The sequence below is a fragment of the Musa acuminata genome, chromosome BXJ1-8 (assembly GCF_036884655.1).
Source record: "Musa acuminata AAA Group cultivar baxijiao chromosome BXJ1-8, Cavendish_Baxijiao_AAA, whole genome shotgun sequence".
Classification (NCBI taxonomy): Eukaryota; Viridiplantae; Streptophyta; class Magnoliopsida; order Zingiberales; family Musaceae; genus Musa; species Musa acuminata.
The window spans coordinates 42,647,331-42,668,498 of NC_088334.1; the positions used below are offsets into that span (position 1 = coordinate 42,647,331).

General features: G+C 38.4%; 3 protein-coding genes across 7 annotated transcripts; 1 reads left to right on the plus strand and 2 right to left on the minus strand.

The window, feature by feature from the left end:
* Window positions 1-261: 261 nt before the first annotated feature.
* Window positions 262-4,597, minus strand: LOC135584432 (uncharacterized). Of its 2 annotated transcripts, none has more exons than XM_065079796.1 (8): window positions 4,378-4,597; window positions 4,229-4,304; window positions 2,800-2,866; window positions 2,627-2,657; window positions 2,373-2,513; window positions 798-823; window positions 662-717; window positions 262-537 (listed from the first exon to the last, which is right to left on the minus strand). In XM_065079796.1, the coding sequence occupies exons 1-8, from the start codon at window positions 4,589-4,591 to the stop codon at window positions 498-500; spliced, it is 651 nt and encodes a 216-aa protein (XP_064935868.1). In that variant the 5' UTR covers window positions 4,592-4,597; the 3' UTR covers window positions 262-497. The 2 variants fall into 2 exon arrangements, with proteins under 2 accessions (XP_064935868.1, XP_064935869.1); XM_065079797.1 differs by having other exon boundaries at window positions 4,213-4,304; window positions 4,378-4,535.
* A 1,250-nt stretch (window positions 4,598-5,847) lies between these two features.
* On the plus strand, window positions 5,848-11,592 carry LOC135587934 (vacuolar cation/proton exchanger 3-like). Of its 3 annotated transcripts, XM_065079798.1 has the most exons (11): window positions 5,849-6,182; window positions 7,135-7,202; window positions 7,297-7,325; window positions 8,570-8,766; window positions 8,861-9,079; window positions 9,456-9,575; window positions 9,662-9,778; window positions 9,854-9,907; window positions 10,005-10,121; window positions 11,073-11,163; window positions 11,245-11,592. In XM_065079798.1, the coding sequence occupies exons 1-11, from the start codon at window positions 5,988-5,990 to the stop codon at window positions 11,286-11,288; spliced, it is 1,251 nt and encodes a 416-aa protein (XP_064935870.1). In that variant the 5' UTR covers window positions 5,849-5,987; the 3' UTR covers window positions 11,289-11,592. The 3 variants fall into 3 exon arrangements, 2 of the variants coding, with proteins under 2 accessions (XP_064935870.1, XP_064935871.1); XR_010476004.1 differs by lacking the exon at window positions 11,245-11,592 and having other exon boundaries at window positions 5,848-6,182; window positions 9,662-9,746; XM_065079799.1 differs by lacking the exon at window positions 7,135-7,202 and having other exon boundaries at window positions 5,884-6,182; window positions 7,258-7,325.
* A 555-nt stretch (window positions 11,593-12,147) lies between these two features.
* Window positions 12,148-20,659, minus strand: LOC108953519 (probable folate-biopterin transporter 4). Of its 2 annotated transcripts, XM_065079800.1 has the most exons (8): window positions 20,342-20,657; window positions 20,101-20,228; window positions 19,008-19,229; window positions 18,475-18,927; window positions 18,164-18,361; window positions 16,150-16,287; window positions 12,610-15,013; window positions 12,148-12,512 (listed from the first exon to the last, which is right to left on the minus strand). In XM_065079800.1, the coding sequence occupies exons 1-7, from the start codon at window positions 20,423-20,425 to the stop codon at window positions 14,752-14,754; spliced, it is 1,485 nt and encodes a 494-aa protein (XP_064935872.1). In that variant the 5' UTR covers window positions 20,426-20,657; the 3' UTR covers window positions 12,148-12,512; window positions 12,610-14,751. The 2 variants fall into 2 exon arrangements, with proteins under 2 accessions (XP_064935872.1, XP_064935873.1); XM_065079801.1 differs by lacking the exon at window positions 18,164-18,361 and having other exon boundaries at window positions 20,342-20,659.
* Window positions 20,660-21,168: the final 509 nt, after the last annotated feature.

Genomic DNA, 21,168 nt, shown 5'->3' on the forward strand with positions numbered 1-21,168 from the left:
AGAAGGTCTGCAGCCTTCACTATAAACTTTTTTGAGTTTAAGTTGTACTAATTGCTATGGTTTTTCAAGACCCAAATACCTGTTTGGTTTCTGCTCATCCTACTTACAAAATTCCAGAGTACTTCGATCTTATATATAAGGTCAACTTGAGGAATGGAATCACACGCGAGCTATTCACTTGTATTAGATCCTTAACTTTATCAAAATATAGCAATTTAATCCTAATGTGCTCATAAAACTTCAAATATGTCAGCAAATATATAAAAAGAACAATTAGATGAGTGCAAATCATTGAAATCTGAGAATACAATTGTTCCAATTATGTAACTGATAGAAAATCAGATCCTTTTTTTTTCTGTCACTACCAAATCATAAAGAAAATTCACAACTGGATTATGATGAAAGTTTCTCAGTACACTTTTATCCTCATGCAGTCACATTAATAAAGAGCACACTTAGTTAATGGTAACACCTAGCGGATTTCATACCGGTTGAACTCATTGTTCACCATCTTCCACCACCTCAGAGGAACCAGAGCTGAGAGAGATCCATCACAATGTCCCGTTCAAATAATAGAACAAAAAAAGTCAACTCAGGCATGTCAATACAAAATTTGGATATATTCCATATTTTTTGTAGTTCAATGGCAGAGTGAGCTCACCATAACACTGATGAATCAAGTTGCATCGTGACAGGACCATCATTCACCAAATTAACCTGCACAACTTCAATTATGAGCAACAGCAAACAGAAGATTAGCATAAAAGAAGCATAAGAGATCTTTTGTGTCAACCAACCTTCATCATCGCTCCAAAAACACCATCTGATGGATTGAGGGGATATGATCAGAATTGCATCAGGTAAAGTACATTAAGGTACTTAAAGAGTATAAATGCAGTCAAACAGTTTGCATTATTAGTAACTCTTTTCAACAGAAAATGGATATAACAGACATATCTACTTGAAATTTTAATAAAAAAATATCAAGACAATGTCAGCCGTACTCCTCGAGAAAGACCTGGAACCCAAGCATTTAAATACAGTTTGTTTGCTTGCTTCCAAAGTATTGTGGCAACAAAGTTGGATGTGATTGCATCATGCTGAAGAGTTGCAATTCTCAGAATAACCCAATAAGAGTTGAACTTAACCTTACATGGATTTGGTTGTTAATGTGTCATGTCTTTAATCCAATAAATTGGAATTTTTGTGCCACAAACAGGTAAATAGTGCCCATTATTTTCGAGTAATAACATCGTACCCAAATAGGAATAGAAATCAGGGGAAGAAAGAAGACAGATGACTAATAAGAAAAACAAAGAGGACAATCTTTTATGAGTGTCCCCTCACATAATTTAACCAACTTTTCTTCCACCCCTCTTCTAAATAGGTACGCCTACTAGGTGGTGCCATTCTACTTAGTCACAATGAATGGCATACTACTGTATCATTAATTTACCAATGACATGCATGTGACTTGACTTCTAGTTATTTAAGTTGCAACTAATCACAAGGATAAGCCTCTAGTCAACTTATTAAATTTCAATTTTGTCCAACTTTAGGTTTTGTAATATTAGCAATTGATTGGCCAATTAATAGTAACAAACATAGCCATAAATGGGTGACAAAAAGCAGCATGATCATGAGAAAATGTTCTACTAAATATATTATTTTTAGAAGAAAAGAGGGGAAAAAATCTAAGCTGTATCAGAAAAACCCCTCGGCAGGAAGTAATTAGCACCTCCAAGAAAGCTCTAGATAATCACAGTGAGTTCTCTCTACATTGCCAAATCTTGACCTTGTTCATCCATGTAAAACTCATGTGGCAATCTCTCCATTTGATAAGGTGGTAACTAACAAGAGATGTACCTCTAGTATGCCCATCAGATCCTTAGTCTCATCCTTTACCTACTAATGATGTCTAAGAATGCTGGGAAGGTTCCCATGTTCAGGAAATCCTATTGGAAGAAGCATAGGCCAACAACTGAGCATTCAAGGGAGGTTTAAAATATAGGCATTAGGACTCAGCTTCTTTGTGATCAGGAACTTATGGATGCATCATATACATGATTTGTCTTAATTGGTCAATGAAAAATTGACAAAAAGAATAGGAAGCAGAATATAATTTTCTAACTTATAGTTACATTTCTTGAATAACAAATATATATTGGAACATGAAAATGTGAAGCTCTATTGTCTAACCACTACAATATTAATATGGATACAATTGCAGATCGCACTGTTGATGCATCATGATAATTAAGTGTTTAATTGTAGGAAACCAAAATTCTACAGTCAGTGATAATTAGTTTGGTCATTATCAGGTGTGCAAGATAAAATAATAAGCATTTTACTAACTCAAATATAATTACTACCTTTAACTGCGTCTGAAGTGTACGACTTGCGAAATTTTTCAACAAGCGACTCGTAAAAAGTCTTTGCTTTTTGAGGTGGCATAGCAACATGAAAATCTGGTTTGTTACCCTTTAAAATACCATATAGGGTAAACTGGCTCACTGAAAAAAGCAGAAAGGCAACAAAGGAGAGGATCATTTATCAAGCATCAAATAGATGTCTATGGAAAGTAGCTATCAATTAGCTTAAGGAACTGTGGAGTGCTAATACATACCCAGTAATACTCCAAAATTGCTCTGTTTAACCTGCCAGAGAAGAAGAATTCATTAAATAATATTTAGATTTAACTCTAGAGAATTTCTACTTTGCAGAACTAAAGTTTGGTAGATCACAGTTTATTGAAATCAAAATCCATGTAGGATATATGCATTTTGTTTAAATGCTTACACTCAGATCCCATGCTTTTCCAGTCTTTGAATTTGAAAATAACCTCATATTCAAGACCTTCCTACATCTGCAATTGCACAAGATAACACTTACATGTAATGTACACCTTTCATGTTGAACAACTCATTTTCACCGTACTACATTTGTAGAAATACAACAAATCATAAACAACATCACAGAGACACATCAATTAATATTTTCTATGAGCTATATTGCATACGTTTTCAGTATTATTCCAATCTTTTGAGGTTTTCATTTGTTTGTTTTAATTTGTTTGAACAAAAATTGCCAAAACCCAAGGCAAAACCAGAAAAGTGTTTGACACTTCAACTTCGCCTGGTCTTTGTTTTCGTTGATCTGCATATTTGTGGCAGCTCCCGCAAAATTCAAGTGCAAGTAAGAAAAAATGGAAACCAAGGGAAAGAGGATTGGCAACATTTTAAACTATAACACACTATTTTGGGATCTTTTGTATCTTATTAAGTGTTCCACTATGTATTGATAATTTTTTTATAACTAAAGATGACACTGATACAAAAAAAATATCGCTTTTCCCTTGTTTTCCTGCTAGAGGACCTTACCTTAAGTGTCTCATTATTGTGAATAATCTAACCAGCATGATATATCGATAAGTTTATAAATCCCAAGTAACCTCATGAGCAATTTGAGTTTAACCATGCACCACTGTTCCGCTAAATTGCAATTCCTAGCTTTCTCCTAAACAAGATTTTCAATTAGCCTTCAACTTTTTATTCTTGTCAACAATAATGCAGATAACCAATACATGAGTTCCTCGACGGACAATTTAACCAGCGCAATTATTAATGACAGATAAAGGAAAAAAGTGAAGTCTCAAGTGCCAAGTGAATCACATGGAAATCTTCTCTCACAATCAGTAGTGATGTCTCTCAAATGGACAATCGTGTAGGCTGACATTTCCGCGCTCTTTCAGTGGATGATTCCCCTTCGTGTGCTTGTGAACTTAAGTTGGTTTGAATTTATCTGATATCCTACTTGTACTCTAGGATGACCACAACATTCCTCTCTTATTTGGTCATAAAAGACTTCTCTACTGACACCATCGTTGATCCTCCAGAAAATGGCTTCCACAATGCCAATAACTTCAATCAAACCCTATGAACTCTTTTTCCATGTGATACACCATGTCTAATTGAAGGTGCATGAGCAAACTTCTTCTCCGTCAACCAAGACATGGCTGGAAAGGCCAATTTCTCCTCTAATTAGGAATTCTTCAGCAGCGGTACGCCGTCCTAATTCTATGTCAATCTATTAGGTAAGCAAATTATCGGAAGAACGACGATGGTTAATCTACGACGATAGTCGCGAAGAGGCAGACACAATCTGCGGCAACAATCAAAAGAATGAAAGAAACGACGACAGAAACGGACACACATGTAATCGGCATCACCGTCGGTGTCGGATTCGTGGACGCCGACGAGGACGAGCAGACCGGGGCCGATCTCCGACACCACGCGGCCCTCCACCTGCGTTACAGATGAGACTGGGGGAGTGAGACAGCGCTGAAAAGGTCTCAAGGGATCCATTGCCCATGCGAACCTCGACGCTGGCAGAGAGGACTCGCTGCACGACGGCCCTCATCGCTCGGCCTCCGCCGCCACCCGTGGCTGCCTGCTCTATGGTGTAGCCCTGGGCTATGCGACGGTGCAAGCCGTGGGCTGCCCGGTTTTGGTGAAGCAAACGGGCCCCCGTGGCCTGCCTCGTGTCGCAAACGAGCGCCGATTGGCTTCGTCGATCCAAACATCTTGCGCATGTTCGAAATCTGATAGTGCATCGGAAAACGAAAAGTCAATCTTCTTCTTCTTCTTTCATTATCATGAACATGTCATTTAAGTACAATTCAAGCAAGAACATGCAACGCAGATCACATACTAAAAATGACATGATTAGATTGATGGAATCTTTATGACGATAGACCAGCAGACAAAACACAAAGTGGTGGCCTAAAGATGCAAGGACGAGAAGGCAGATCTAAAGATGGATTGCTTGGGATCTAACAACGTTAATTATCAAGACGGCAGGCCACGCCAACCCGTACCTAATTTGTCCTCACTTGGTTTGGGTCAGTAGGCACATGAATCGAATAGTTGATTCCCTTCGGAATCAAACAATTATTCACAACAATCTAACGCAGCAAAAATTAACAGCTGTTTATGGTCGAAGAAATATTAAAATGATACCAAAAATAAAATTTTTTGACTCAAAATCTTAAATTTTTTTATTTATCTGAATCAAAATTTTGTTCGCCTAATTTTTATATCATATTGAAAATATTATAATAACGAATCCGAGTCAAATTAATCAAGATTAATATTTATATCAGATCATACACTAATTCAATTTGAAAACTTAAAATTCGAAACTATGAGTCAAACCTAATATTTAGATCGAATTTAACTATTTCAATCATTTAAGTGTTTCTCTTCATCACACACACTCATTAAAAATATTTTTTTAGCACATGTTCGTCCATCACATTCTCACGTCTCCTTATGTTGGTCTCACCATGTTATATAATTATTATATCTCTTCGTTTATTATTATTATTATTATTATTATTATTATTATTATTATTATTATCTGTTCAGCATCTCATGTGCGAATGGGTGGAATTCTAATTTATATGATTTCAGGAATATAAAACTCTTTCCATCTAAATATTACATGAGACTTTGACCATTAGATTTATCTGACAAGCGAAGACATTCTAAAAGAAATTTTTAAAGGAATTTATTTATCCATGCAAAAATGAAAAACTGGCTGTGAGTTGAAACTCTTAAATGATATATTACTATTCTTTGAATAATTATGATGTTATAGAAAAAGAGAGATTATTTTAGGTATATAAATATTTAAAAAAAAAGAAAAGAAAATGGCAAATACGTTATTTTGGGAATTGGAAAGGATCAATATGGGAAAAGAATATTTTTGTTCATCGGTAAGAGTAGCGCGGTGTCTTCACCTTCGCGTGCGCACGTTGCCACGTCAGCGAAACCCATCCACATCACAAGCCTCGCTCCCTCTTGTCCGATCTCTCCCTCTTGTATGACTCTCCTCTCCTCGCGATCTCTGCAGCTGAGGAAGGGACGTGACGATGGCGTCGGAGTGGTAGGCCGGGATCTTCAGCGGCCGGGCTTCCCTGGTGGCGGATGGCCGGCGCTCGCAGCAGGTCCCCTTTGCCGCCGCGGAAGCGGTCCGACCTAGAGATGTTGGTCAATGCGCGGTCGGATACCCTCCGTAACTTTCTCGCCAACCTCCACGAGGTCTTGCTCGGCACCAAGCTCTTCCCCCTCTTCCCCGTCGTGCCCCTCGCCATCGCCGCTCGCTGCTTCCGCTTCGGCCAGGTAATCCCCCTGTCTCCCCAATCCCCGGTCCGATGTCTCGTTGAAGTGGATTATGCATTGTTAAAGATTTCCTTTTTAGGTTATGACGACGGCAAACGTAATGCGATAAGTTTATGTTATGAACATAATAGGAGTGAAGAGGATAGTTTTGATTTGGTCGCTTTTCCTCGGTGTTTGGTTCGATCTGAAGGAACACCACCCGCCGAAAGTTTTCTTTTTGGTCTTTTGTTACTTTCATGTGTCTTTGGCATCCTCCTGCACTCAGTTTTACTATACATCTACCGCAGCTTTCACCCGAGTACGAGAGACATGGTAAACTCTGGACTTTTCAGTCAATATAATCATTTGGCAAAAGTTCATGCAGCAAATCAGTTTCTTTTACTTCATCGCAGAGTTAAGTCGCTGCCTTACCAAAATTCTCCTTGCAGCTGTTCTAGCAGCATGGAACACCGAGTCCAGCACTGGTTCTCTTGTAGTTACTGAAACTAGTCTACCTTGTACCGACAAAGTAGTCCTCGTTGATCTAAAATTTTAAATGACCAAATAATGGGTGAGAATCCTAATATCTGGTTGGTGTTCGCAATGATCGGGGAAGGGGATAATTTTCTTCTGTCTTACTCTGTCATCCTTCATCTTACCTTTTGCTGGTTCTCTCTCATATCACTTCATGAATTTTTTTTGGTTGGGTTTTATCGCCTCCCTTAATCTGATGCCATGTTCTTCTCTGAACCAGGAAATAATTACAAACATCACAAATCACTTTGCTACTAAAGAGAACAAACAATACCACCATTGGCAAAAGTGTAACACTTTAATTTGAACTTTCTTTTCCCTATCACCTGGATCAAGGTTGTTGCTTGCTTTCAAGAATCTTCCTCTGTGGCTCTGCCATTCCAATATCATTTATTTTTAGTACCTGATTGTTATCTTTTTGGTTCATTGGTCAAAACAGGCTTGGGTGTTTAGCTTGAGTTTAATAGGCCTCATCCCTCTTGCTGAACGCATGAGCTTCCTCAGCGAGTAAGATTTGTTTAATCTTAAGATCCTTCATATTCTCTTTTGGTTCAAATTTCAGGTCAACTGACATGTTTGCCTTTAATGCAATTCCCAACAGGCAAATTGCATCTTATGCTGGTCCAACAGGTAAATGCATCCTTTGGTTAATTATTCATTTGTAACTACATTCATGTTCTTGAGCTCTTGATAGGATCCATTATTATCTTCTTAATATATTTTGGTCATAAGTTAATCATGAAATATCAACGAAAAGCAAAGTTACTAACATATGATCCTGAACTACAGGTAAAGATAATTAAATAATGCATTGTGTTCTTGCAAAGTGTTAAACATTTGATATACTAGGTTTTAAAATTAATGGTCATTTGTTTGATTTATTATCACTTTCATCTTGAACTTGATAGTTCTTGTAGGATGTTCTATATCCAACTTGTAGACCATTTAGCTTTGTAAAATATATATGGCGCATAGGTAAACTCATCTAATGGAATGGTTAATTTTACTTCAAATGTTATCAGCAAGTGGTCTCTAAAAAGCATTTTAAACATTGGTCTACATTCTATTTTTGAACAATATTCATACTGAAATATGTTTGTTAAAGATTCAGGTAGAGAAATTTAGCTCAATTAATGACGTATTTTGGTTGGTGAACCAAATTATTGGATTTTGTTTCACTGTTTCGAAAACAGAAATTTGCTTTGATCACCCATTTGCATACAAGAGCTATATATTGATGTACACAATGGGTCTTGGTTCAAAGATAAGAGATCAGGATGGAAATTGCCAGACTCTCCCAGGCCCCGCATTGGCGGGAGCCTTATGCACTAAATTCGTCCTTGTTTATATTGATGGAAATAGACAGCCATTCGATTGAGCCTGGTTAAATGGTTTGGATCCTTAAAACTAGTCCATTAGGTGCTGATTCCTGTTCTGCATCTAATAGTAAGCTTACAATTTTGATATTTGACTAAATCCAGTAGTTATTGTATTTGGATACGCCTTTGGAATGCATGGCTCCTTATATGGATTTTGTTAGGATCCTAGTTGAATATGATCTAATAGCACCCCAGATGGGATGACTTCCAGATCGTTTTATCTCAATATTAGATCTTCTTCCAAATGAAGCCCAAATTGCATAAGTTTTATAATATTAGAGTTGGAAAATGATGGGCCATGAAAACTAGCTATGTTAGAAGAGTTTTCAGTTGAGTCAAACTGAAACCATATTCTGAATGTAGACTGGTTGACTTATAATGATCAAGGCTGTTATATATCCATGTATTGTCACAGCATCCTAACAAAGTCTGGATTTCTACTGGTCTGAAGATTTCTTTTGATATGAAAGTATAGTTGAATTGCATCATGTGCAGTTGGTGGTCTCCTAAATGCCACATGCGGCAATGCACCTGAGCTGATAATTGCACTGCTAGCCCTGCACAAAGACAAGATAGGAGTCCTCAAATGGTCCCTTCTTGGCTCCACCATCTCCAACCTACTCCTCGTCCTTGGATCCTCCCTCTTCTGTGGTGGTCTCGCCAATCTTAACAAAGAACGCCAATTTGACAGGGTGAAGTAACATATGCTTTTATAGTGCAGTTCCCAAAGTTAGCTCATTTGATCCAAGTGTTCCTTAACAGTTTGACTTTGCCATGTTACTTCAGAAGCAAGCTGATGCAAATTTAATGCTGCTCCTGCTGGCTTCTCTTTGCCACATTTTGGTTTTGACCTACTGCTATGTTGTGAAAAATGATATTTACATGGTGGATGCAATCTCAACACTCGAACTGTCGAGGACATGCAGCATTGCAATGCTAGTTGCCTACATTGGGTGCATGTTCTTCCAGCTGATGACCCACCGCCAACATTTTGAATCACAAGAGGTTAGGATATACACAAAGCTAGTTTTTTTCTTTTAGGTGCAAATTTGGATATATGTATATATATATAAGAGAGAGAGAAAGAGAGAGAGAGAGAGAGAGAGAGAGAGAGAGAGAGAGAACAAAAACAATAGAAATTTGCTTGACTAAAAAATATTCTAAGACTTAACAACTAATAAGAATGACACACAGGTCTAGATCATCAATATAGGGATTATGCGGCCCGATGCATTTTGCATGTTTAAAAAAGTCTGAGCAGGTTTTATGCCATTTTGCTCTATTTGAATGCTTCTGGAATTATGTAGCATAGAGTACAACACATTTTCTGATAGAATTATGATTAAATGCTAGGAATGCTAAATTTTGCGGTGATTAACAGGAGGATGATGATATTGTTTCTGATACACCGGTGATTGGATTTGCTAGCTCATTTGCTTGGTTAGTAGGAATGACAATGCTTGTCACTATTCTATCAAATTATGTCATTAGTACAATCGAGGTAACAAAATTGAAACATATCACCTTTACTAATGGTCTATTTCTTTCATAAACAAAGAAAGCAATAACTTCCTTCTCTGCACTTAGGCAGCTTCAGAGTCGTGGGGAATGCCAATTAGTTTCATTAGTGTTATCTTGCTACCTATTGTTGGAAATGCGACTGAACATGCGGGTGCAGTCATCTTTGCTTTCAAGAACAAAATTGTAAGTTCTGCTCATATTTCATGAAAGAAAACAAGCACTAAGTATTACAATGTTCCAAATTTGTCTGTGGAACAGGATATCACCTTGGGCATCTCGTTGGGCTCTTCAGCTCAAATCTCCTTGTTTTTGGTAAGACTAGTCAGCTGTTATTGAAATTGTATATAACCCGTATTAGCTTGCTTATTTCAAGGAGGAACTGACTAATTGTCTTCCTTTACATGCATAGGTTCCATTGACTACTGTTGTGGCCTGGATAAAGGACATCCATATGGATCTCAATTTTAAGCTCCTCGAGACTGGAACTTTGGTTTTGGCAATACTTATAACCACCTTCACACTTCAGGTGATTCTATGGTCATCATCCGGTGGTTGTAACTTGGGATCAGTTATTAGATGATACCAGTATCATACATGTAATATGAAAGAGGAACTACATATTCGCTAAGTGGTCTTTACAAATCAATGGAAAAGAATAAATCAGATAAATCAAGTGATCCTAGGAGGTCATTTTGAATATATGTTCTATTAGATTGTGATTGGCCAGTAACATATGAAATGATATCCTTAATAATGGGTTTACTAAGAATCTTCAATCCAATCACAAATTATGAGTACATGATCTATGACATATGAGTATGACGAAGTAAACTTTCAAGATTGCCCATGATCTGTAATATGTACATCCCTGGGTTTCTTACTAATGCTAATAGAGGTACGTCAATATTAATGGATTCACAACAATATGATCCATGTCATTATTATCAATAAAGCAACATAGTAGATATCACAGACATGAAGATATGTACTTATATTCTTATGATTGTATCTCTGCATATGGTGATTTAAGCATGTCCTGTGCATCCTGGACCTTGTTTATGACCTAGCAGCCCAGGAGCCTAGGTGATCGATCATTCATGACAACAATGCCTACTGATGCTTTGTTCAAAGAAAAGTTATTTAGTTAGAGAAGAGGAACTTCCATTCTTATAGAGAACCTATCGGGTACAATCATGTTTATGACTACCAACGGACAGTGATGTGGTCATATTTTCACTTGGTAATCCTCTATTTGTGAATCATGATTAGCTTGTTAGATGCTATGCACATGTTTATTTGTTTGACCAAACTGCAATTGTCGAAATGTTTGTCAACATCAGGTTCATCTTATGTTTATGAGATTGACTTTTATCGAATAGAATTGCTTTATGTATAACGCCACCTGTATCTCTGTGCTTGGTGTGTGTGGAAAATGTAATGTTCAGATGCAACTTGCCTGAAAGTGTTCTCGGTGCAGGATGGAAGTTGGCACTATCTGAAAGGACTGGTCCTCTTACTTTGCTACGTAGTCATCGCAGCAGTATTCTTTTTCTATCAAACCCCTTTGGGTGAGTTCCAATTAGAAGCTTCTGCAGTAAGTTTATAGAATCATTTTATGTTCCTAATTAGTTAACATTGGCTTTGATCAGATCATGTTTATGTTGCTCCCGTGGAGGTCAATGGATACCGATGAGATCCGTGAATCATTGGCTGCGGTTCTCTGAGTTTGTACCGTTAGCGACTGCAACTTCAGTAAATATATGGTTTTCCATGAAGGGCGGGCATAAGTTGCACATTCAAATTTATTGAAAAATGACTATTTATATTGGTTTGGTTCTGCCACAATCAAAGTGTAACTTAGCATACAAAAGTATAAATGGCTGACATGTCACCATTCTCTTGCTGCAAAAACAGTGTCTTCATTCATCTTGAGTTTATGGTTGCTTTATCACTGTCAACCATGAAATCATATTGAAACCTGAGACTAATTGCTCCCATTCCTCAGCAACACTGAAACTTATATCCTCCTCTTCTTGTGTGATCAGTAATCGACTGACTCATTGATGGTGTGCTGTGTGTAATCTGGAACCTCTACTTACTGCTTAACCTTTCTCTTTCCGTGTGATTACAATAAAGTCTTAAATTTCGGCTTAAATCACCTGCAAAAAAATATTTTCTGATCTGAATCCTTATGTAGATGAGATGAAGCAGAGGTATGTTTAATACAGAGGGACATGACATGGAATTTGTTTGGCATTAACGACATGTAGATTAATCCCAGTGGCAGGAATCATATCAGTGTCAGATGGCCACTGTCTTGATGCTGATGGCCACCGACCACCAATAGACATCTCTTCTCTTTTCTTCGCTTGGGTAGAAACCGAGAAGGATCCCCAAACTTGCATGCCTCATCATAATATTTTTGTGTACATGATTCTTTTGCTTTTTGTTTCTGAGGGATGAGATAATATTGTTTTGTTGGTTTGAGACTCTGTAAGTCGTCAGCCTCACATCAGCTAAGAAAATAATGCTGCAAATGACGACTCATCCACTAAGCGAACAGAACTGCATCACTGCAAGTGATCTAATTCAATACAAGAGCTTGATTCAGTATAAGTTCACACAGCAATCACATTGAACTCTTCCTTATATCACTCACTATACATAGTCTTATATATGCACACCTCCAGAAAAGGGTGGAATTCTAATTACAATGTTTAAGTTACACCTTTCAAAGAAGATGATAAGGTTGGGTGAGGTGAGTTCATGTCCTCAGCACATCGCATATAACCAGCCAATATTGCTGCAGTGAAATTGACCTTCATGTAATGGACTAAGCAGGAAGCAGATGAGTGGACAAAAGAATGGGACATTCCAACGTGCAGCACACGGCCATTCGCTCGAATCTTTGCCGAACCTGCACATGAAGCCGGCCAAATCCATGCACGGACACAGATCTCAGTCGTGTGTGTGTGTATGTATGTATCATTCTGCATGCATCATGACCGCCGAACCTGAGATCAGGGCCGGTTCATGCCCAACTTGAAAGAAAGAGCGGAATTGGCTGCTGTGTGTTGGGAGGACAGCCGTTCTGCTCGCCGTCTCCTCAATCACATCCGCTTCCAGCTCACGTTCTGCTACGTCTCTACTGAAAAGATGGGGAACAAAAGTTGGAGTCAGCCGGCCAAACCTGGTGGTGACAGAAACCCTACTACTCCCCTTGCGAAGCTGGATGCTTTGTAGAAGAGAGAAGTGCGCTGCAGCCTTGCTCGTTTCCTTCCTTGGGTTCTTTTTGGCTCAGAGGAGAGTAGATGAATTTGATGTGAGACAAACCTCTCTTACGAAGCTCGATGCTTGCACGAAAGCTCCAAAGGAGGGAGACGATCAAAGAGCCTGTGACAATACATTCTCCGAAAACTTCTCATCATCTAAAACCATGTCAGTGCCTTCCAAGATTCAAAAGAGCGAGCGAGACGAGAGGAAGAAGAGAGGGAACAGGTGGTGCGAGATGTTGCGCAAGAACCGCGCAGCCTGGCCATAGAGCAGCGCATCGACGTCCAGCCCTATCGCCTCCTCCCTCCGCCATGATGGATAGGCGAGCACAGCGATGCGCCGTCATATGGAAGTGTTGCGCGGTCTTGAGCAAAACCATCTTACCAATGCCATGTCATGCCGTGCCACACCTCAGTACTGTCCGTCGGCACCGGAAGCCTCGCCAGCCCTGCAACGCAAAAGTACCAGAAACGAAGACGACGGAGGCTTGTCTGAAACGATGTGCAGATGGGCAAAGGAACCATGTGCGACAAAATGGGTGTTTCTCGTGAGCTGGAGTGGGTCACCGAGAGGGCCTTGTGTGTGGTATTTATAGAACCCAAAGACTACATACAGATGAGAAAGATGGGCGAACGGGTGCTGCTGCGGAGTACTCTTCGTTGAGTCCAAAAAAAAATACTGCATGATTAAGATTATTCCGCAAAGCGTGCAGAGGCAGAAAATAAAACTTGTTTTATCTAAATAAATAGAGCCAGTAAGTGATGCTTATAAATGGAAGGCATCTCGGTCGTTAGTAAACATGGAAACATCGCCAGAATTCTGCTCCGGCAAACAGCACATGTTCCTCCTCCATTCATAAGCCCGTGCCCGTATGCGCATCGCTGTCAAGGACAGTATGCTCCTCTCTCTCTCTCTCTCTCTCTGTGAGGAGAAGAAGGAAGTGGGCGGGATGGGTCAAAAGAGAGGTACTATGAATGGGGGTGCGGTGGCGGACTGTCAGAGGGGGATACAGGGTTCCCTGCAGAGATTAAAAGAGCCTTCTTAATGGGGATGGCAGAGCTTGTTGTGATGCATTTTTATGTGATACACACGATAAAAGGAAAAAGCTAGCTCTCAGTCACCCCTTCAAGCAATCTCCCCTTTTTGTCAACGCCAAAACCATGGATGGGCCCAAAATAAGCTCCTACTTCAGTGCTAAAGGACATTGCAGTTTCAATCCCTGCCTATAGATCTCCTGCTTATATGGATCTGTAGGATGGAACTGCTACCTATCCGGAAAATAATAATAATATTAATAATATTAATAATAAATATGGATGCCTAACCCATCCCCCCTGCATGATTACAAACCCATAACTGATTCCAATTTCATAGGTGAGATCAGTTGCGTGATTGCAATCTGAAGGCTGCAAGCTCGACAGTCTCCTGCTTTAACTGCATCAGATGGACGGTTGTGATGACAAGGAGGAGCCATCCATAACTTTAGAATTTGCAATCATGCTGATTGGGCCGACTTAACGATGAGGCCTGTTGAAGGCCCAAAAGCCCAGTAGTTCTCCTCGCCCTCCTCCTCGACTTGGTTGTACTCCCTGAATGACAACAAAAACAGCAACACACCGCTACCATCCATTGGACTGCGGCTAAGCTTTCGGATGGATACACGAACGACAGTATCGAACAAGGTACAATATTTCTCTCATGATTGCTCCAACTAGTCTTACCAGAAATCAGCATTTGTGTTGCCAAAGTTAAAAGTATGTTTTAAATCTTTGCTCTTTCAGACGATCAACGACTGGCCTTTCTATTTCTTTTTTTTTACTGCAGTTTTTTGAACTCAGAAAGTGAAACAAAAAGGAGATTTCTCTGCTGCTCCATCAACGTGATTATGATGTTAATCCGGTCGCTTCCTTTGGAATCAGAAACAGAAAGGTTATGGGAAGCAGAGTGGCTAATAGTTGCACAGCCACACCAAAAATAAGGTTATCGAAAGACTCCGAAGAAATGTTCAGCAATGATGCCAAACCAGCTCCTAAGAATGAGCCCAAAGTGGCTCCCAAGTTATTTATGGACATAAACAGGGCAAAAAGTGTTCCTTCAATTCCCGGGGGGCATAGCTGCCCAGATATTATCAGGAATGGCATCAACCTGCATCAGATATAAAACATCATTAGAAACTATAGTCACAGCTAAAATATTACAAAAAAAAAAAACGTCAATCCAATATCTCATTCAGCAGCATACAATCCGGACTTCTCTGTCTCATTCCCCAAATGTTGCAAACACTAAATTTGATTCTTTTCTAAGTGTACTTGCAGGATTGAAACTCGGTTTTATCTTAACATAGCAGTAATATCGTACAATTAAATGTATTTGATGGTCAAGAACGGATTGAAACATTTCAACTTAAAGGGATTTCTTCCTGCAAATAAAGCTCTCTTACCTTGTTCAAATTTAACATGACTTCTTCTGGTGAACTGTTAGGTACAATAATGTAAAGCACTGAAACTCTCATGTTTATTTATAATTCATGCAAAGTATAACTTGATTATGATTTACAATTTTTAATTCTTAAGATAAGTATCTATTATGTGAGTTGCCAAATTGCAAGAGTGGTGAATGGATAGACTCTTCGAGCGAGTAATGATGATAAAGGGGGTGTCAAGGAGCAGCAACATTTTGAGACATAAGAATCATAATTTTTGAAGCTGAAAGGAATATACATCAGCATACAGTAGTTCAGAGACATGATCATTGATACGATATCTGAGAAATCAAATAAGCGAGAATGAACTCCGATTCTTTACATATATGCACAAGAATCCCAAAACCTACAAGTTCAAGATTTCTTCAATGTTGTAATAAATGCAAAGATTAAACCAACATGTACACAATTGGAAAGTCCATTAAATCACCACTGGTTCAATTTAATTTCCAACATGTCAGCATATCACGAGGATCTATATGATGTAATAAGTCAATTTGTACTTAATGGTATAGATGTAAATTTACATTAGAGTTCCACACTAAAATCATCAGGGAAAATACTTCAAAAGTTTAATCTCTCTATAATTTGGATGATTAATGTGAACATTTTTCTTATCCGGGTTCTTTATCATGTATGCTATGAGAAACAATTTATAATCCAGAACTATTACTCGCGGATAACAATCTCAAACTACATGGAGAAAAGAATTGCCAACCACTTGCACAAACTTGGGATTATCATAGACAAAGAAAGCATAGATATAGGTAGAGAAGGTAGAACAAAGATTAGAAAGTACTTGAATTGCTTAATTGCATCACCGAAAGCTGATCCCCATAGTACTATATATTTATCTGGTATAGCCAACTGATTATGCAACTTAGATACTAACATGATGTCCAAGAGGCTTACAATTGCAAGGCCAATATGAGCATACCTGTCATGTTATTCACAAGTACAGTTAGGTGCAGGAATAAGAATCTTAGAAACATTAAGTTAAAAGGTATCACTGCATAGTATTACTTGGGAAACTGCCATTGGTTAACAACTGCAAAGTTATATAGATGTAGTAAACAAATGTTGTATGACACTGTGACTTCTCGAAGAGCACACCTTTTACAAGAGGACAGGACTAAATTTGTTATTTTTCAAAAACATCATTTGGAGGGGAGAGAGAGAGAATGACATGAAGGAATAAATGAGTTAATGTTTGCAAGGTACCAAATTAAGCAATTGTAATTTTTAAAAGCACATGAAAAACTTTCGTTTGTCTTCACGCTTATAAAAAAAATAATGAATGATAAGTTAAAAGATTCTGCATTAAAAATGGCAAATATACTTGTCTCCTATATGCTTAGTTATTTTTAATTAATTCATTTGCCCTTACCAAAGATTGTCTTTTTGAACTAAAACTAAAAAAATTCTCAACCAGCTACTGCAACTGCTTGAAATGCTAGAGCAGGGACTATATGGAACTAAAATAAGAAAAGGCTTCTTAATGGTCAATTCCACTGCTAGGTTCACGGCTCGGAACTCAGAAATTAGTTAGTATAAAATAACCATGCAACTCCGATGCCACATGACCTAGGTGAGCTCTATTCCTTGGTGCTTAAAATCATAATGGTCTGCGATAACTACAATGCCATAAGAAAAATCATGGCATCGTTTTGATATTAGTCTTCATATCAATGATTTCAGTTTCATCTAAAAGTTGAGGATCAGGCATTTTGCCCTATATTGCTGGAACAGAAACATGTTACTCTCATATATAGACATTACACTCCTTTTATACTTACTTTTTCAAAAGAAAATAGTTGCTTTCCAAAGAGAAAGGAGTACTGAAAACTAATGATGGCAACAGCAATCTTATCATATTCTAACATATGCTGCCATTTAAAACCATCCTTGAGAGCCAAGGATTTAGACAAACATGGCCAGATCTCATCAAATATCACGGTCCACCACATTCACCTCACTAAGATGCATAGCTGGTCCACCAAAAAACAAGAAAGGAGGTAATGCCATTTTCTTACTATTTTTTCCCTTTATATTTCTCTCTATTCTCAATTTCTCCCTTTCCCTCATACAGTACCATGAGCAAGCTAGGCCGTGCCAAGCATAGGCATAGCTTGGTATATTGGTGCATATTAATATACCCCATGCCAATAGGAAGATAAAGTTAAAACCTTGGTTTAAATCAATCTTTAAAAATGAAAATTATACTATAAGGGATAGTCCAATAGACAAGTTTTCCACCAACATAGGGACTCAATATTAAATTGTATAAAATTTGAATTATACTATATGTCACAATTCTCCATAAGATATATTTTTTTGACAGTTACTAATACCCGACCCCAAATACTTAGAACAGAACAACATTTTGTTGATGTTGTACTAAATAATAATTGCATATCTTCTCCATCTAAGTGAACTTTCACTGTCTTTATTGATATATTGACCAACAAATGAAAGTATAACACATAGATCTTTATATTCCACAAAAAATAATCAAGAGGACTAATATGCCAACAGAACTAGAAAAGAAGCAGGCTCGAAGACAGTTATAGGCCATCCTTACTCTGATTCGAAGATCAACATGTTGTTTCTAAGCACTAAAAAGTGATTTAACATGGATTTGAATGTTCTCCCATCACATTAATCTGTTACATTATTTCTTTGAATATCTTTTTTAAAAATGGAAGCATGCAAACAATCTTGAAAAATTGTCCAACATAAAAAGCTACATGATAGTAATTATAAACACGAGATTTAGAAAGTAGGAAGCCATGAGTAATTTTTCTTTGACTTACATGAGGACGTGTCTTAGCTTCTTACGCTTTAAATATCGAGTATATAAATATGTACCAAGCATAAGTCCAGACCACCCAATCACACGTGCAGTCCCAAGAAAAGATGCTTCCAAGTTCAAAACCTCAGTCTGGTAATAGAACATCACCGTTGAGAGGTTTGGAACTGCAACATTTGAGAGGAAAAACCATGCCATCGGTCTGGCATTCCCAATAGTCAAAAATACAATATCAATAATTGCATCTATTTAGGAAGTTTGATATATAAAGGGAACAAATAAAGAACTTTAAAGAACATAAAATTCTTTGGTTACCTTAGGATGATAGGCTGCTTGAAGGCCTTGGCCAAACTAACGATAGTTGACCTCAGAGATATGTCGTATCTTGCAACTAGTGGACCGGGCTGCTTTTCAGAAATCTCAGATTTCAAATTCAGTTTCCTTTTGTGATATTTATGATTATTCTTCCTCCTTCTGGAAGTATCAGATGTCCTGGTGGGGGTATCTTTTCTTTTATAATCTCTAGCGTCTTCTTTGAATTCCAAATTTTCCTCATTCTTATAATGTTGCAAGCTTTCGAGTTGTAAAGGAGTCTCCTTGACTAAAGCACACGACAGAAGCTGAATTGCTGGAAGAACAGAGAAAAGTAAAAATATTGTGTCTATTGTGAGATGGGACAATGTGTACCCTCCTAACATGCTCCCAAATATTCCTCCCAAGGCCATAGCAGACCATGACAAAGATTGGAGATCACCAGCAAATTCTGCACTGTGAAAAATGGAGTCCAGTATCAGCTTTTAATGAAAGTCTAAGATCAGAAACAACAAAGCCATGTAAATTCTACATACAGTTCAGACCGAACTGCCTCTGCAATCATTGCATCAACAACAACATCCGCCATGGCAGATCCCAAATTTTGTAAAGTCAAGAAAGCAGTAAGGGAATCACGTGAACTCCTTAGAGAATTTGCTAGACCAAGGATGAGCCACGGAAAAAGAGAAAGAATAGTGGATATAACCAAGTATGGGAGTCTCCTCCTCCCGCTAATAGGGATGCAATCTGACAGAATTCTGCACGAACAAGAAGTCAACCATGTAAAAAACAGGTAAACATAGAACAGGGTGATCGATAGCAATTTCACATCAAATTTAGAATATCTCGAATAAAAAGAAAGATGATCCCAAGTAATCAACATTTTTTTCTGTCGTTTCTCGCACAGAGTCCATTGTGAATGTTAAGAACATACCACAATGAGGCCTCCATAGGATGGCGATACAGTTCTGTCCAAGAAACCAGCATTTTGTTCTTCGAAAATCATACTTGCGTAGCATTTCATCGCCATGTAATATACACAATTTATTGTATCATATAGTTCACAGAACTAAACATGCTGGGCATATTTATCATTTCATCCAAATTGTCTCCTTAGAAATGTTACCATTTATAACTTTTTCTTTGGGTAACAGACATGCATTTAAATAAATTCACAACAAATCTATTTAATATACGATTGGTAAAAAGTTAAACTAATACATCTGCCATGCATTTCATCAACAGTTTCATGTTTTTTAAATGTCAACATTTGAAACAAGTGTAGTCTGCCACAGGAAACCTTAAAGTTTTTGCATGTGCAGCTATGAGAAGTTATTGAAACATTAAAAATATCTCAATGTTTCTGATAGACTTAAATCTGAGATTAAAAAAAAAAAACAAAAGGAATAAATGCTAGCATCCTCATGCCAGATGAAATATGGATCAACATCATAAGAGTTGCCAATACAACACATTTACATAACGAGGCCCGTGTTGGACAAGTTATTGGATCAAATGATACTTTAATTTGATGTCTTACTGCCCTTTAAAATTAACATGGCACCATGCTCGTCTTTTATGTAACAGATTCTCAATTTGAAGATTGACGATCGCTAAATGATTTAATACCCGTAAATTGGTTTGATGCTCCACGGAGAGTGTGCAACAGAGACCACGAACTGTGATGCCGATGGTGATAGCTTCAGTATATCTTTCATCTGGTACGAAACTGCTGTCCATACGAACGATCTGAAACCCTGTAATACGATCATCAAATTAGACGTTAGAGTTAGACGAAAGCACTTAAAGATCACAGACCTCAGAACCCTAAGACCAAGAAAACGGGAGAGAGAGAGAGAGAGAAGGGAACCTGGGTGAAGTAGACCAGCGTAACGAGCCAGAGGAAGGGAGCCCCGAAGGAGGCTCGCATCCGCGTCGCCCAACCGATCCGCATCTCGGCCGCCCACCTCAACCACCGTCCGCGCGCACTTCGACCAACGCGGCCCTGTCGCCGGCGGTGAATCGAATGAAATAGCAACGAAAGGGCGCGGGCGCGAGGGACGAGAAGATTCGCTCCGGAGATTTGATTCCCCTTCTTCTCCTCCTCAAGAGTTTCGAGTCGGAACCGTTGAACGTTTCTTGTACGCGTTACCTATGACCTCAGAAGCCACATTGCAGATACATCCCTCTCAAACTTTTCTTTCGGTATCTACTCCTACAAATTTTAGTCAATAAGTCCCTTGCAACCTCGATCTTACGCATAGGCCCTCGTAGCTCGTCAGCCATCTCGACGGGCAAACGAGCAGATGGATAACGCATGACATTTGTCGTTCATGTCTTTATGCTGAACTGTCTGTCCTTAATTTTCCGACATTACTAAAAGAACTGATTTATGGCATGTTTTTAGAGTCTTATGCACACAGATGATTCCTATATTTGTCATCATCATGCTGAAAACGAAGCAGCACTCGCCGGAAAAGAACATTGTGGAGAGAGGGATGTTTAAAGAGTGCAGTAGCTATTATTAATTGATGAATTCTACATCTAAGACGACAATAATGCATCCATACTCACTATGGAAGAGTTCACAGAATCACTTAATATGTAATTTTTGAACACAAACCAGCTAATAACAAACCATCAATCACAAACAAAAGGATAAAGCCCACGGCCGCTCCTCCTCCGGGCACTTGAACA

Excerpts from the sequence above, each read along its gene's own strand:
- LOC135584432 (XM_065079796.1), bottom strand. The coding sequence starts at position 4,591 with ATGCGCAAGATGTTTGGATCGACGAAGCCAATCGGCGCTCGTTTGCGA. Across the intron at positions 2,658-2,799 it reads GAAAAGCATGGGATCTGAGT|GTTAAACAGAGCAATTTTGG; the intron begins GTAAGCATTTAA and ends CTTCTCTGGCAG. Across the intron at positions 718-797 it reads TTTTTGGAGCGATGATGAAG|GTTAATTTGGTGAATGATGG; the intron begins GTTGGTTGACAC and ends GAAGTTGTGCAG.
- LOC135587934 (XM_065079798.1), top strand. The coding sequence starts at position 5,988 with ATGGCCGGCGCTCGCAGCAGGTCCCCTTTGCCGCCGCGGAAGCGGTCC. Across the intron at positions 6,183-7,134 it reads GCTGCTTCCGCTTCGGCCAG|GCTTGGGTGTTTAGCTTGAG; the intron begins GTAATCCCCCTG and ends TGGTCAAAACAG. Across the intron at positions 11,164-11,244 it reads TTTCTATCAAACCCCTTTGG|ATCATGTTTATGTTGCTCCC; the intron begins GTGAGTTCCAAT and ends GGCTTTGATCAG.
- LOC108953519 (XM_065079800.1), bottom strand. The coding sequence starts at position 20,425 with ATGCGGATCGGTTGGGCGACGCGGATGCGAGCCTCCTTCGGGGCTCCC. Across the intron at positions 20,229-20,341 it reads CGCTGGTCTACTTCACCCAG|GGTTTCAGATCGTTCGTATG; the intron begins GTTCCCTTCTCT and ends ATCGTATTACAG. Across the intron at positions 18,362-18,474 it reads AAGCAGCCTATCATCCTAAG|ACCGATGGCATGGTTTTTCC; the intron begins GTAACCAAAGAA and ends TGGGAATGCCAG.